This window comes from Calliopsis andreniformis, chromosome 2, assembly GCF_051401765.1.
Source record: "Calliopsis andreniformis isolate RMS-2024a chromosome 2, iyCalAndr_principal, whole genome shotgun sequence".
In the NCBI taxonomy this organism is placed as follows: domain Eukaryota; kingdom Metazoa; phylum Arthropoda; class Insecta; order Hymenoptera; family Andrenidae; genus Calliopsis; species Calliopsis andreniformis.
Window position 1 is genome coordinate 16,048,843 of NC_135063.1, and position 13,989 is coordinate 16,062,831.

The 13,989-nt window shown below is 42.3% G+C and overlaps 1 protein-coding gene and 1 long non-coding RNA gene across 3 annotated transcripts in view; one reads left to right on the forward strand and one right to left on the reverse strand.

Moving 5' to 3' along the window:
- Positions 1–1,232: 1,232 nt before the first annotated feature.
- LOC143188249 (uncharacterized) lies at positions 1,233–2,133 on the reverse strand. The gene is made up of 2 exons (XR_013003505.1): positions 1,993–2,133; positions 1,233–1,759 (listed from the first exon to the last, which is right to left on the reverse strand). It is a non-coding gene; the product is annotated as an uncharacterized LOC143188249 (long non-coding RNA).
- Positions 2,134–2,828: 695 nt separating this feature from the next.
- The window catches only part of LOC143188177 (rho guanine nucleotide exchange factor 10), a 39,539-nt gene continuing 28,378 nt past the window's right edge, over positions 2,829–13,989 (forward strand). Inside the window, exons 1-5 of one of the 2 annotated variants that reach the window (XM_076392262.1) lie at positions 2,829–3,087; positions 8,775–8,935; positions 9,778–10,043; positions 11,019–11,306; positions 11,791–11,945. In XM_076392262.1, coding sequence (XP_076248377.1) covers positions 8,828–8,935; positions 9,778–10,043; positions 11,019–11,306; positions 11,791–11,945 — 817 coding nt within the window. In that variant the 5' untranslated portion in view covers positions 2,829–3,087; positions 8,775–8,827. The remainder of the gene's footprint in view (positions 3,088–8,774; positions 8,936–9,777; positions 10,044–11,018; positions 11,307–11,790; positions 11,946–13,989) is intronic. The other variant, XM_076392263.1, reaches the window with a different exon arrangement.

A 13,989-nucleotide genomic window follows, 5' to 3' on the forward strand; every position in this document is an offset into this window, starting at 1 on the left:
AAATTGTATACAATATCGTTGTAGATCTTTTATATTATTTTGAAGAATAAGTTACATAATAAATAAATAAATAAATAATAATAAATCAAGAACATAATTAATTTATAAGAAAATAGGGCAGATAGATGATCTTAATTTTACAATTAATTAAATATAATTTGTGAAAGTACACGAAGTCTTTGCTCCTAAAGGTATGCAATTCTCCTTGCAGACGTGTTGAACATACCCACAACTCATAGGTCATAGTTACTCGTGGCTGCGCCTTAGATGTTAGCAACCACGCCTACAGGTCTAAAATCGGGGTTCGAGTCAATCAGGGATTCTCAGCCCCTCTCCAATCTCTTCTCTTTCTGTCCATCTCCCTTCTCCAAATCCCCCACTCTTCAATCGACTCGTTGATTCTTCTCCCTTTCTATTTCTTTCCAGTTTCCCTTCTCCAGTATCTTCATACAGCTGCTCTCTTCACCCCTTTTTCCAAGATAGACCTTATCTTCCCACTTCTTCATCTCTCCCACCAGAAGTATTATCGCAGAACTTAAATATGGAGAGGAACATATGTCGGTCCATTTTATTCAATCTCCAATGATAACTTTTGATATTTGAAAAACAGTACAGAGTAAAAATTTCTAAAAGAAGCATCTCTTTCACTCCATTCACCGCTGAGCTGTGGCTGTGAACAAGACAATGATTTCCATATCATAAAAATTTAGAAATCTGCAAGAGACAAAAAATGAATTCCTCTAATGGCTGAGGTAACGAAAATGCAGACCCAGCGAGGGTCAAGTTCGAGTTCGGTTGCTCGACAGCGTTTTCCCTCTCCATGCCCTACCTCTCGGTTCCCATCTCACGCTCCCTCTCCAATCGCTTCTGTCTCTTACCTTGCTCTCCCTCTCTCCCTCTCTCCTCAGCAAACAACATATCTCCCCCTCACTCTTATTGCCTTCACCATTCCCCAGGGATCACCGGGTGGCGTCGAACCGCTAACAGTGAATACGGCGACGGTGAAATTGCCCGAAATGACGGCAAGGTCGATGTGGAAAACAGCAAGTGGCGGAAGAGGGGTTTAGAGGGCTAGGGGTTACAATAAATTTTCATCACTGTCTTACATATTTAACTCGGGTTTCGAGTCGAGAGGATCGAAAGTCGAGTCTCGAGTCTGTCTCGTAACAAGGAAACAGGAAAACTGAATTAAAGTTAAGAAGGAACTGAACCTTTTAACGAAACACTAACATTACAATTTATTTTAAGAACTCTACATACACAATAACTTCTGGATTATAATTATGATATTTAGAATCTACAAGTCAACATCAATGCATGTTTTCACTCAGAGCTCCTCTTTGATAAGCTTCTTTCCTTTTCTTCTCAGCGTTTGCTTTTTCTTACTAAACTCCGCTCCTCTTTAATAAATTTCAATATTGATAACGCCTCTGAAATCGCTGACGCTAACACGCGTGGCCATAAACCCATTCTCTGTGTTCGTGGTGAGTTCGGGTCCGGTGGTAACCGGACCACACATTCATACACGAACGAGAGATCGTGCGTGACTGGTCGGTCGGTTTGCAGCTCGTGTGCGTGTCCTAACCTGCTCGTATGCATACACGGGTCGTAAAGGGGTATTGGTCGGGCGTGCACGTGCGCTGAGTTGGCTGTGTGTGCCATGCTCCCGAGCCAGGAGCAACGAAACAATGGAACGTCGTCTCTGGTCCGAGCTGCGCGAGGCGAGCGGGTGGACCACACTCAAAGCTGGGGAAAATAGCTATTTAAAATAGAAAACCGAAATAAATACACCTTGGTCTCTTTTTACATGGTGGATATGTATTCATTCGAATGCAACTTATTATCAATTTATACATGACTCTACATGACCTTTTTTTAAAAGAGATCTACAGTGTAAAAAAATTCTCAGATGTATTTCTGTCTCTTGTTTCTGTATCAACAACATTTGTTCGAGGCAGTTGGAACTGTCTATTAACGAATAAGGACAAGTACCCTCGTTACTAATGAAAGTGAAATAGCATTTGTTAGGGTAAATATTTGAGTTGTCAGTGAAATATTCCCCAGGTCTGTGCCGCACTGGTCCGTCTCGTCCCCGTCCATCCACTGCCATCCACTGAACCCGTAAGCTGGGCACCGAGGATCCGAGCATCCGAGTCCTCAGCGAGGACGGTTTTCAGGCTCCCGGCTTCGAGAACCGCTTGCTCGTGACTGCCCCCTGGCGTACTCGTTCCTCAGTAGAGGCCGGGCCGCGGCCAAGGAGGAACGCTTTGTGTCGTGGGACTCGAGCAAAGGACGACAGAGCATCCACTGTGGCTGGTGCGCAATCTCCATACGCGTGTGCTCAGTGCGACGATCTCCACGCACGTGGAGGTGACCGATCCAGTGATCTATCACCGCCCAGTGATCTCGAGATGCCCCTCGGCGCGCGTGAGAATCGATCGACAGTGGATCCTCGGTCCATGCAAGTGCTAAACCGCGCATGCGTCCGATTCGTCGCGCAGTGTTTATCCAGCGGGGCGTCGATTTTCGTGTGAAATCGGTATCGCTCGTCGATCTTCGGTACCCTGGGGACGAGTCGCGAGATCGGCACACGAGCCTCGCCGAATACTCGCCGCTGCTCGCCACCGGTGCCCCCGTGGATCGGGAAGCCCTTCAGTGATTATCGATCCGCGCGAACAAGTGAATCGAGTGGAGTGTCTTCTCTGCGGTTAAGAAATCCGTGCGGGCGACGCGCTCGGCCAGTGTCGTCGCCACGGCTCTCGCTCCTTTCGTCTTGCATTCCCTTCGATCCCTCTCTCTCCTCTCTGCCCCTTTCTCTGGGCTCCTCTCCTTCGCTCGGTCGACCGGTCTCTCAAAGGGGGCGTGCTTCGCCACATTCAACAATGAGCGAACGCAAAACTATGTAAGCACGAGGCGCGAACGAATGATTCCCGTGTTTTCTGCCCTGCGTGTGGCCCCGCGAGTGTTTACGCGCCGAAATTCACGAGGGAACAACTATTCGACTCTTTCGAATGGATCCACGAAGGACGTACGGATAACGAGGCAGAGAGAGAGAGGATCGCGACTTTAAGTACACCGCTGGCCGAGGTAAGTGTACCGATGTGTTATTACCGGCGCTCCTTTATTTTCCTAAAGATCCCCGTGCTTTTTGCGCGAGGTTTTCGAGGGGGCGCTCGACATCGACCACCAAAGCAACTGACCGTTTCAATTAACTTTTTTCGAGAACACAGACGAAAAGGGAGGTGGGGTCTCTTTAAGGCGAAGCGGAAAGGTCAGAGTATTAGCGGTTCTCTTTCGTTTCTTCTGCGAACGATTTTCAGGTCTGATCGAATATTTTCTGGCATATTGTATACATAAAGGAGCTGTGGCAAAGTGGTGTACGGGTGGTACTCGTTGTAAGCTCGCGAGTCGATGCGAATGAGCTTGCGAAGAAAGGAAGATATTTTTCTCAGATCAATTTATATGTTCTGATTTATTGAGAATGTGAAGGAAAGTGAAGAATTCTGAGAAATGAAGGGACTAGAGAGGAATTTATAAGGACGAAATAGTGTAATCTGATGATGGATTCTCATTGGAATTTTTTTTCGGGTGTTGTGTTTGTGTTTGTGTGTATACAGTGACTCATACATTCGTTTATGTGTATAAATTTCGTGTATCAGATATAATTGCGGAAGCTACTGTGGTCTGACTTATTTACTTATGTGTTTATTTTGAATTCCAATTTACTTATATTAAAATACGAAGTGTTCTTAGGAATTTTTACAAATTCTTACGTGCGTTAATTTTAATGGGTAAAGGGTGACAAATATTATGCATTTAAACAAGAATGCCTTGCTATACAGTGAGGTAATCCATAATTTTATACAATCTCGCATTGTCAGTAACATAACCTATAATTGTTTCGCGTCCCTTCCATTCTTGAGATTGATGATACGTTTGCGTGTAGAGAGCACGTTATTTTTGAACTATCTGTACAAAGTTATTACTGTTACTATCTTTCTTTTAAATTGTTGTTCAATCTTTTTTTACGAGTCTCTTCAGATGAGGTAGAAACGAGTCATTAACTCAATAATTGGCCACAAGAACGTGTTATACCTTGATTTTATTAGTTCGTTGCCAAATAATTAAATCGCGAAGTTACGACTATAGACTGTATCATAACCTGTGTCACATAAAATACCGAATTATATGTGCTGGTAATTATTAAAAAAATTGAATTCACCGAACTACATTCTAAAATAAAAACTCATAAAATATATTCTCTATTAAAATCTATACAATTTCAAATCAGATACTTCATATAACCTAAACATGAATTCCAAACCCTAAAGTCCCATTCACATTAGACAAGTAATTTAGCTTTGTAATCCAAGTAGAAACAACTGAAAACAACTTTATCACTGTTGAACCTATAGTAAACCTACTTGCCTTGAAATATCCTTTCAAGCTTCTCCCAAGCCTTGAGTGAAGTAAACAAATTCCCATTGCGATAATAGCTCCAAGTTCCTCGACTTCAAATTACTGAAACCCAAGTAACAATACGAACCAGACTTTGGGGAACGTCGTTCCAAACTTAATCATATTGTAAATTTGTCACGCCTACTGTCCACACTGTCGAAAACTGTGAAGGTTAACCAGCAAAGTTTTTGCTAATTTTCTTAGAGCTCCTCGAGCCAATATATGTTGCGCGCGCGTGCAATGTTCTACCACTGTCTACTTCGATTCATAATCGCTGAGTCAATAGGTTTCGCGTTCCCATTTCGAAATACCATTGCTCCGTGCGAGATAGATCGTGAGAAAAGTTAGACGGGCACGTAGGTATTCGTCTTCGAGAGAAATCGATAGAAACATAGGGCGACACTATGTTCGACGTTTTTCTACGCCCTCATCTTTCGGAGGCTACCAAAATGTAACTGTTCTTGTTATGCTATTTCTCTTATTTCTTATAATTATTGTGTTATCGTGGAGTCAAGCTTAAAAGGTAGCCTTGCTGAGGTTCCAGATCTATGTGAATCAGTAATGAAGACGTTATGATTTTCGTCTTTATTAAGTATCTTAATTGACCTCCAAACCATCAACCATCTACCTTCGCTTGTGTAACCTTATTGGTAACTAGACACGAGACTCTAGCTAGCAAATAAAAGCCGTAATGGGCAATATAGAAGCAAATAATTGACCATCAGACACGTGTCTGAGAGTCAGTCTCTAAACAAAATTGGACACGCTTAGACGAGGGCTCTGAACCCTCTTTTGAACTTAAATCGGGGTGAAAAGCTGGCATAAGAGGCCACTTGCTCGCGACAGGGGGATTAGAAGCGTGTTTTCGTGTGCTCGAAGTCGTTACGCGGTTGCAAAGTATTTTTGGTTGTCTCGTCCAGAGGGAATCGACATCATCGAGCCCTTCTTCCTATCGCTTTAGCGGTCGTTGGATCGCTTCCAAAAATACCGACGGCCATCGAAGGTATGCGTATATTCGTGGCCCCGAGAGTACATACCGGAAATAATATTTCAGTTCGAGGAAGATCACACTTTTGATCGTTATGCGCGCCCTTTGCGAGGGTTGGCGAATATTGGCACTACTGTAAAGTGTTTCCATATGACAAACATGAAAATTTCTTTCGTGGACATTAAAAATGAGTTTGTGTATTTATAACAAAAACCTGGAATTTGAAAATTTATTGTTTATTCTTATCTAGAGGGCAATATTTGCTAGTTCCACTTGAAATAATTTTTTTATAGCTAATAAAAAAGATTAAAGTTATAGAGGTTAAAGTACTAAGCACTAAATTCTATTCCTGATTCAACAAATTGGAAACTACCAAAAAACGGTTATTTATTTCTAACTAAGCAGGCTTGTCAGCAAATTAACCCCACCTATTTCTTTAATTTTCAAACTTACAAGATTTGTTATCTCGTTTCAGAAAAACAACAGTAAATCAATTCCCGTGGAAACCTTATTTAAGTACCTAACTCTGTTATTAGAGTTCTCTGTTTCATTCGTCGAGTAAACATTAAATAGCGACCAATCATGGCTAAGAACGCGACTAATTGAATGAAATGTATTCGAAAGTTGACGAGAATCGTTGAGTACGAATCACATGGAGGTTATTACTAAATATTTACAAGTTCAAGTCCCAATCGTTGGGAATCTCTAAGAGTAACGATTTTCCAACAGAATTGAAAGTTTCTAGAGATTCACTTTAGAAACGGTTAGTCATTTCGAGTCCTCGAACCTCGCGAGAGCAGAATGCAGCCTACGTAATTAAGGCAAATTGTTTGTCAAGTTGGACAACGTGAAGCGGATGCAGTGAATTCCTTTCTCAAATTATGTTGTCGCGTTTATGAGGCGGAATGTTTTAGGTAATAACACTTTTTATGACCTCGGTGCTTTTGTGGTTATGGTGGATATAAAAAATTTAACGGTGGATATTTAGATACTTGCATATAGATACATTAAAACCTCGATTAAGTGGGTCTCGATTATCTCTGGTGCTTTTTATTCGGTAAAACACCGATTGAGGTTTAAAATATGATTTTACTTTATTAATGCTCAAAAGTGACTGTTAGTGATTGAGTATTAATAATATAATGCTCCATCGAAAATAACGAAATGCGCCATTGAGAAATTAGTACAGAAATATAAAAATCGAACAGTTATTGGATAATTTGACCATATTGACATTTTATTAGAAAGTACATAAGTAAGTAGTATCTATAATTAGACGAGAAACGTTGGCTCTGTGGTTACCAGTCTGGCGCATATTGTTTCATTTTCGTATGACTGTATCAACCTCATTGCTTTCGAATTGCAACCGTCGTCCATGAATATAGTGGCCGAAGGAAGGGGCTGGAGAGAGAGAGGGTCAGCTACATTACACTTTTGATTACAACTTTGTAGCGTGCCGCATGTATATTACGCGAATTATAGAAATTAACATAATGATACAAATTACTATGTGAGCCTCTTTTGACACATTATATACGTACTCCATGGCAGCAGTGGTCACAACAGCCATGCATGATATTCGAATATATCACAACGTTTGAAGGCATAATGATGCAAAGTGCTGGATCTATAAAGGTGTCCTGTCGTGGTTATTCGGATCCGCTAAAAAAAACGAGGTTATGTATTCGCGAGGAGTTAGGGGATTCTGCTTCGGAAATTGGAATCTGAAACGATGTTTATTAATAGTCCGCGATGAAAATAGTAACTATTATCGAAGAACGTCATATCTGCAACACAAGAAACAAAAATATCTCATTCTATCTTGGTTGGGGGTCCCGTATCGACACCGTTTTCTCGTTCCAGTACGCGCGCGATCCACGTTCAATGTCGGTAATTTCGATCGAAAAAGAATTATGACTCGAACCGAATCACTTTAGCCAGTAATTGACTGCATTTACGTTACGTGGGCAGGTGAAGATAGACACCGGTCGTTTATCATGCGAGGCCAGCGAGCACTGCCTTGTCTCTGACCGCGGCGTCTGCATTCTCTTGCGCCTCCTACACAGAATGAATTTCAAGTTCGTTCCCGCGGATACAGCCTCGTTACGGTTCTTGATGCTTTTTACTAGGCGCGGGGTCAATATCGTCATTGACGACCTCGTTTCTTTTAGATTGGATGACGTTCGCTTTTTCTCTGTCGATAAGCGTCCGTCTGAAACGTTAATAAGGACGTAGGTGGAAGAATAGCGGCGAGGGAAAGTTATCCAAAAGACCTCTTTCCTTAAACGATGAGATAATGATGAGATTACAGTGAGGTGTATTTTTTTAGGAGTAGTATAGTCAAATTTTAAATATGAATCTCCTAAAAATAAGATTTTTAGGGTTTTCAGTGTTAGGTTAGGTTTGGTCTGGCTTGCGGCTCAGTCTTAACCTAAACTTTATGTTCGATTAGATTCTATTTCTCTAATTTCATAATATTTGCGGATTTGCATAAACGTCGATCAGTCTAATAATATAACTTATTAAAACCATAGAAATCTGAGTTATTTCGTCCGCCAGATCTCGAGGCTTTTGGTAGTTTCTTGCATCTGGCCAATTTTTCATAAAATAATGGACACTGATACATGGCTTATTATTCGTAGCGATAAACAGGCTAATTTCTATTGTTATCGCCATGACACGCGAAGGGACGCACACGCATCGCGGCCATCGGCGAGTAACAACACGTTTATCTCGTTAGCTGGATCTCACACCCGCTCGGGAGAGATTATTACACGTCGTTGAGCGTGTACGGCGTTAGCGGATTACACGCTACGTTTTGAATCTCAATCGCGGCACGATCACGCCGTCCCACACCTGCATTCTTTTTTCCGCCAGATATGTTCTCTGCATTGCACGATCTTATCACGCCTAGACTCTGCTTCCTCTTTTAATTTCGTTCCCTTCCCCTGACTGATGGCAAACTTCCGCTTTCAAGGAGCACGAGACCTCAAGTTTGTTCAAAAACTTCCGGTTCCTAGGGCCACTTTTCAGTCTTCAAAGGTGACGTTGAAAGTAACTTCCACTTTGCTAAGGAAATAGTTTTGTACTTGAAATGGTTAAAGATTGGTTAAAGACCACTTAGAAAGGCATTAAAAAAGTCTGTCCTTTTTGCAGAAGATGAAATTTTTAAAGAAGAAATGTTTGTTTGTATAGATTTATATTCTGTGAATGTCGTAACATGATTTTGCATTTAATTTTTTTAGTTGAGAATCTCTCAGATCAGGGTATTGTTGTATAGGGATAATCCTCTTTCTTGATCGACAATTTTTTCGTGGTATTGTTACAGAGAACTGGAGGAACAATGAGAAAGAAGCGCATTAACTAGCGAAACGATGCATCATGGCTTCGTCGTTAGGGGGACCAGGAATGGCGTCAGGTGTTCCAACACCGCGAAGAGTCAACCTGGAGTTTCCACCACCTCCGCCCTATCCACCTCCTCACAGTCAGGTATAATTCGTGGCGTGCAATGCTAAATTATGCGCGGCGCGTGTCTAGCGGTTCTGCGTAACCCCGAAGATCTTAGAATCTCCTTCTCTTCTATTGTTTAGAGCAGCAATTTGAAAAGATCGAGTTAACCCTTTATTCACGGCCTTCACAATGGAGGTTATTAAGGATACACTTCATTATTTACTTGAGAGTGTTAAACTGTGTTAGTTTTAGCTTTATATTAATGAGGGTTAATTTAATCTATTATAAAAGATTGCACTTGGGTAGATTACAGAACCCTCGAAGGGTCCTCCAAGGTCAGATACGGTTCATATAATAAGAATTCCAGGACCCCTAGGTTTAGCATATAGTAACAAAAGGTCGATGTTACGAAGGAAAACATTTTTATTCTGTATTGCTTAGAGCCTTAGAGCGTGAAAAGATTAGAGAAGCTTTATTATAGAAATCGATTAGAAGCTTTTAATGACTGTGAAACGTGTAACTATTTAGTACTCGCTTAGGTATCACCTTATATCGCAGAGCCTGAGAACCATTCTTGACCTCTTAGTCTATGTAAAGGTGAGAGTGACTTGCGTCAAGCTTTATGCGCATGACATTGAAGAGCCTTTAGAAGCGGTAAATTACAGATAGAACAAGCTCAATTGGCCACTCAAGGTCATGGAGGTGGTGCTTGTTCCACCACCTCGCTATCATTACTCACTTGCCTTTTTACTTTATTTTAGTGGCATACACTTTTTCCTCTTTCATTTACAAGAAAAACGAGAATCACTTAGAGTGATTTTATTCTAAAAATATCACTGAATATTATTCTAGAGATTAGTAGATGACTATATTTTTTTTAGATGCCTTGCACGGGACTGGTAGATCCCACGTCGGTGACGTCGCCCATGCCGAGCTCTCCTCACCAGCATCCCCTTCAGGACTATTCGTACGCTTACTACCAGCCAGGTCCGAGTCGGTTGCACGGTGCATATCCGCCGGAAGTAGGCCTGAATCGTATGCAGCCGCAGCAGCAGCAACCACTGCGCCCAGAGACCTTCAAAAGGCACACGTACATGACTCGATATGGGACCGAGGAGAACATTTACGAGGAGATATCGGAGATCAAGTGAGGAACAAGATATTTGAATTGAAAATAGGAGAAAGGAAAAGAGTCATTAAATCCACGACTTAAAAATAGCAACAGTAAAGAACAGGAATTGAAGGGAACATAAAAATTAGATCAGTCATATAATGATTCAGGTAGACATCAGGACTTAGCAATCTTAGTACAGGAAAGAATTCCAAGTTTAACGATGGGAAGGGTGAACTACTCCTTTCTGCTCGGTATCCTTATGGGAAGTTTATGATTTCTGAGGAAAGAACGCACTTAGTTTCTTATGTGGCAGGGAGACTCCAACGATGGTGCGCAGAATTACGATTCCATTCAGTCTAAATGGTTGATGAATACGCACGTTCATTCGCCCGACGCGAAATGAACTTCACTTTAACGCGAGTAGATGCGGCTTAAGTGGACAACAAGCATCTGACCACTTGGTCCGATTCCCTGCCACCGGATGCCATGAGACGGTGATCAAGTTGCGAACAATAAGAATAGAAGCGCCTTGGATTGTCCGTGTACGATCCGCGTATTGAGTCATGCTTCGGTGTAAGATAAATAGCCGCTCGAATTGAATCTGATGCACCAGTGAATTATTATGCTATGAGCCTTAAAAGTGATAAGCCAATGGTGAATGGGATCCACTATTGGTGGCCGAGGCTATAGAACTTGTGGAATTGAAGGACTTTGAGTAGAAGAGTAGGCCTTAGAGAAGGATAATTAGCAATTCATAATAGATCTTGTACAAATTTCAACAGAATAAGTTAGCAACCAGTAGAATATATTTAATATATTTAATATATTCATATAAAAGGTCTGGGTTATCATTCCCACCTCAAGTATAATTAGAAACAAATTATAATCAGCTTTAAATTTTTTAATGATAAGTTTAACCCTGAGTCATCGATCACTTAAAATTCATTTTACGATTCACAATAAACATACTAAGCTGTCACGTATATACTAATCGACTTAATTCATTAGCAGACAATGTCACCGAGCGTTGCACGGCTCGCGAAGATCGCTGGTGGCGGAGGAGGTGCGACGAGTGCAGTCACGTCATCGCCGTGTGCTCGGGGAGCTGAACCTGAGCGTGGAGGCGATGCTGATGCCCACCGTGGCCGATAACAACGACGAGGACGAGCCGCAGGATCAGCGCGGAGTGTCCACAGAGGAACTGTTATCCTCGGTCAGTCCCACCGACGACCTTCTTTCGCCAGTCGGCTGTGACATGGACAGCGGCTTCAGTGGAAGCTCCAGTGCAAGTTACAGGTTCATAGACTCTGTGATTATAGGATTAAGGCTTCTCGGAGGAAGTGTAAACAGTTGCTGCATTCTGTGGCTTTACTTGTAATTGCAATCTGTGTACACTTCGGTTAGATTGCAATTCTTTGGTCTTGATTAGTGTGTTAATGTAACAGAAATTGTGTGGTGAAATTACTGTAGTCTCACTATAGCAGCGCTTGTCCAGTGACGGGGACTCTCATTCTTCTGCTTCCTTTTTTGAAAATAGAGACACTGGTCTATCATAGCGGCCTCTACATCATTGTGTACATAGTTTCTTTAACGATGGGGACGGGGAGTAGGAGAGCTAGTAGGATTCGTGAACACTGGTGTGGACAGCGCTGCGCTAAACAATTTTTTATACTATTTTATAACTTTCTGTGTCTTTGGTTCGCTAGTTAAGGGTTTATATACCTACCTATTTTTCTAATCATCAAGAACTGAGACTGAACAGTGATTGCTGTTTCCCCAGATCCGGACTAGGCTCCCTAAGAAGAGGAATAGGCAAAACGAGTACTCCAGAGCTGGCTGGCAGTCAGCGTAAGACGAAGGCTGCCATGATCTGGAAAAAGGGTTGGAAAGGCTGGAAGAAACTGCATTCTTTCGGCAACAGCAGCAACAAGACTGGTGAGTCACTCTTCAGACGTTCTACTTGCCTGCAATCTAACGTGTAGTATTTAGAATGCACAAATGTTCGGTAACCACAGATAGGAACGTAAAACGCGGCTCCAGACCTTCGAAATTTCTTCGAACGATGAGACACCGAATGATACTCGATCGGTGGATGTCGGCGAGTGATGATTCACCGATTTCAGTTTTATTTCTATGCCCACTGTCCAAGGATAACGATAAATCGTAGCCACGAAAGTCGAACTGCGGTCACGAACCACTCATGGCCACGAATTAATTACACTCGTAGCTGGACCTCGTTAAAAATTCTTGCCGCGCGACCTGTGACTCGCGTGCCGCGACTACGAAGCGGGAACAAGGAGAGAGGGACGCACAGAAGTGCCGCTCCTTCTCGCTGAGCAATTTCAAGAAGCATGCGAATGCTTGACACTTTTAGTCATACACAATCGACGTGAAGTAACCAAAGCAATGCACAGTTCTCGGTTCTGTAGTGAGATGGCGAAACCTGATATGTCATGATATTCAGTAGGTAAACTCACAGATCAAGAACTGCCACCTTGCTTTAATCTTAAATTCATTATATCATCTTTTGCAAACTGATAGATTAATTCTAAATACATAGCGAGGTTTTTTTAGTATAAGTAAGCAATTTTCTAATTATAACGATTGCTAAACGTGGTGTTGAAGAGATCTAGAAAGGAGAGCAGTCGGTCTGCAAACGAAAGCATGCAAATTGTCGAGCACCTTTTGTTACGCGTCTATTTCATGGCCCTTTGTCGCGCATAACTGCACAAGTATGCACGGGGCCTTTCTTTCATGAGAACACTGGTCGGCGGAGTATGACGCAAGCGTTCCCCGTGCGCTCGTGTGCATTTGGCGCACGAACAGAGTTAATTATTGGTACTTGGAAGGGGTCAGCCGCGGGGTCACTCGGTGGAGAAGCAGATGCGAGACCACGTGCACGCCCTTTTCTCCTCCGGCTATGATCTCTCCTCTCTTTCTCGTCTCTCGATTTCCATCGTTCCTCTCCACTCCAATGCTTTAACCGCCTTAAATTTTCAGCCCACTTTTACAGGGTGTTCCTCAGTGCTCGTGTATTATGAAACACCTTGTATATGGTTTCTATCTCGATTGCGTCTGCCTCTGTCGACCCTTAAAATTCAATCTGCAGTGGATTGAATTTCATTAGGGTGGTAGGTCCCCTCTGAGATGAGTTTTCGTGAGACACTAGGACTTGAGGAATCGATAAGGCTGTGCGGAGGATAGAGTAGGATATTACCTGCAGCCTTGAGTAACGAGAATTGAGATTTCCTGAAAATTTTACTTCAGGAGATCGTTTAAGCATTTAAAAATTCAAAAATTCGAAAATTCAAAAATTGAAAAATTCAAAAATTCAAATATTCAAATATTCAAATTCTTCAATTTTTTCTTCAAAATTCCAGATTCCAAAGAAACCATAAAAAATCTTTGCCCGTCTCTTTCTACCAGAGTCGCTTCAGTTATCCTCGCCACCCATCTCTCGGCGTAATATAATTGATATTGTTGAGAAAATGATAGATTATCGTTACGCGGCAGCTTTCCCGTGATTTCCAGCGTTCGTCTGCTCGACCTTGAAATTCCGAGAAAACTCGCCGCATCCGGCGGCGGCTGCACAAAGCAGGGCATTGTTTGAAAGCGGCGCGAGTGTCCCCGATGGTCGGTCCAGAGATTAGGGTAGGCCCGAGGGCGTTCAACAGCCTCTCTCGACGGGATCCCGGAAACCATATGGCCGAACGTAGAGAGACTGCTCTTTTTCGGAACATCTGCCCCCGTACCTTCCACGATTCTTAGTTTACAATCTCTGCGAGCTGTCATCAAAATTCGCCAGCATAAAGGAGGTCCTTGCTGAACAGCTGACGTATGCCCAGAATGCTCACTAAACGCTTCAACTGAGGAATCACTCATCCGAGGCGTCGTTAGTTGTCTCTGAATTAAAAATACTAAAAAATTAAAATTTAAATAGTAGACAGCTTCAGAAATTAAAAGTTTCTCTTATCATAGA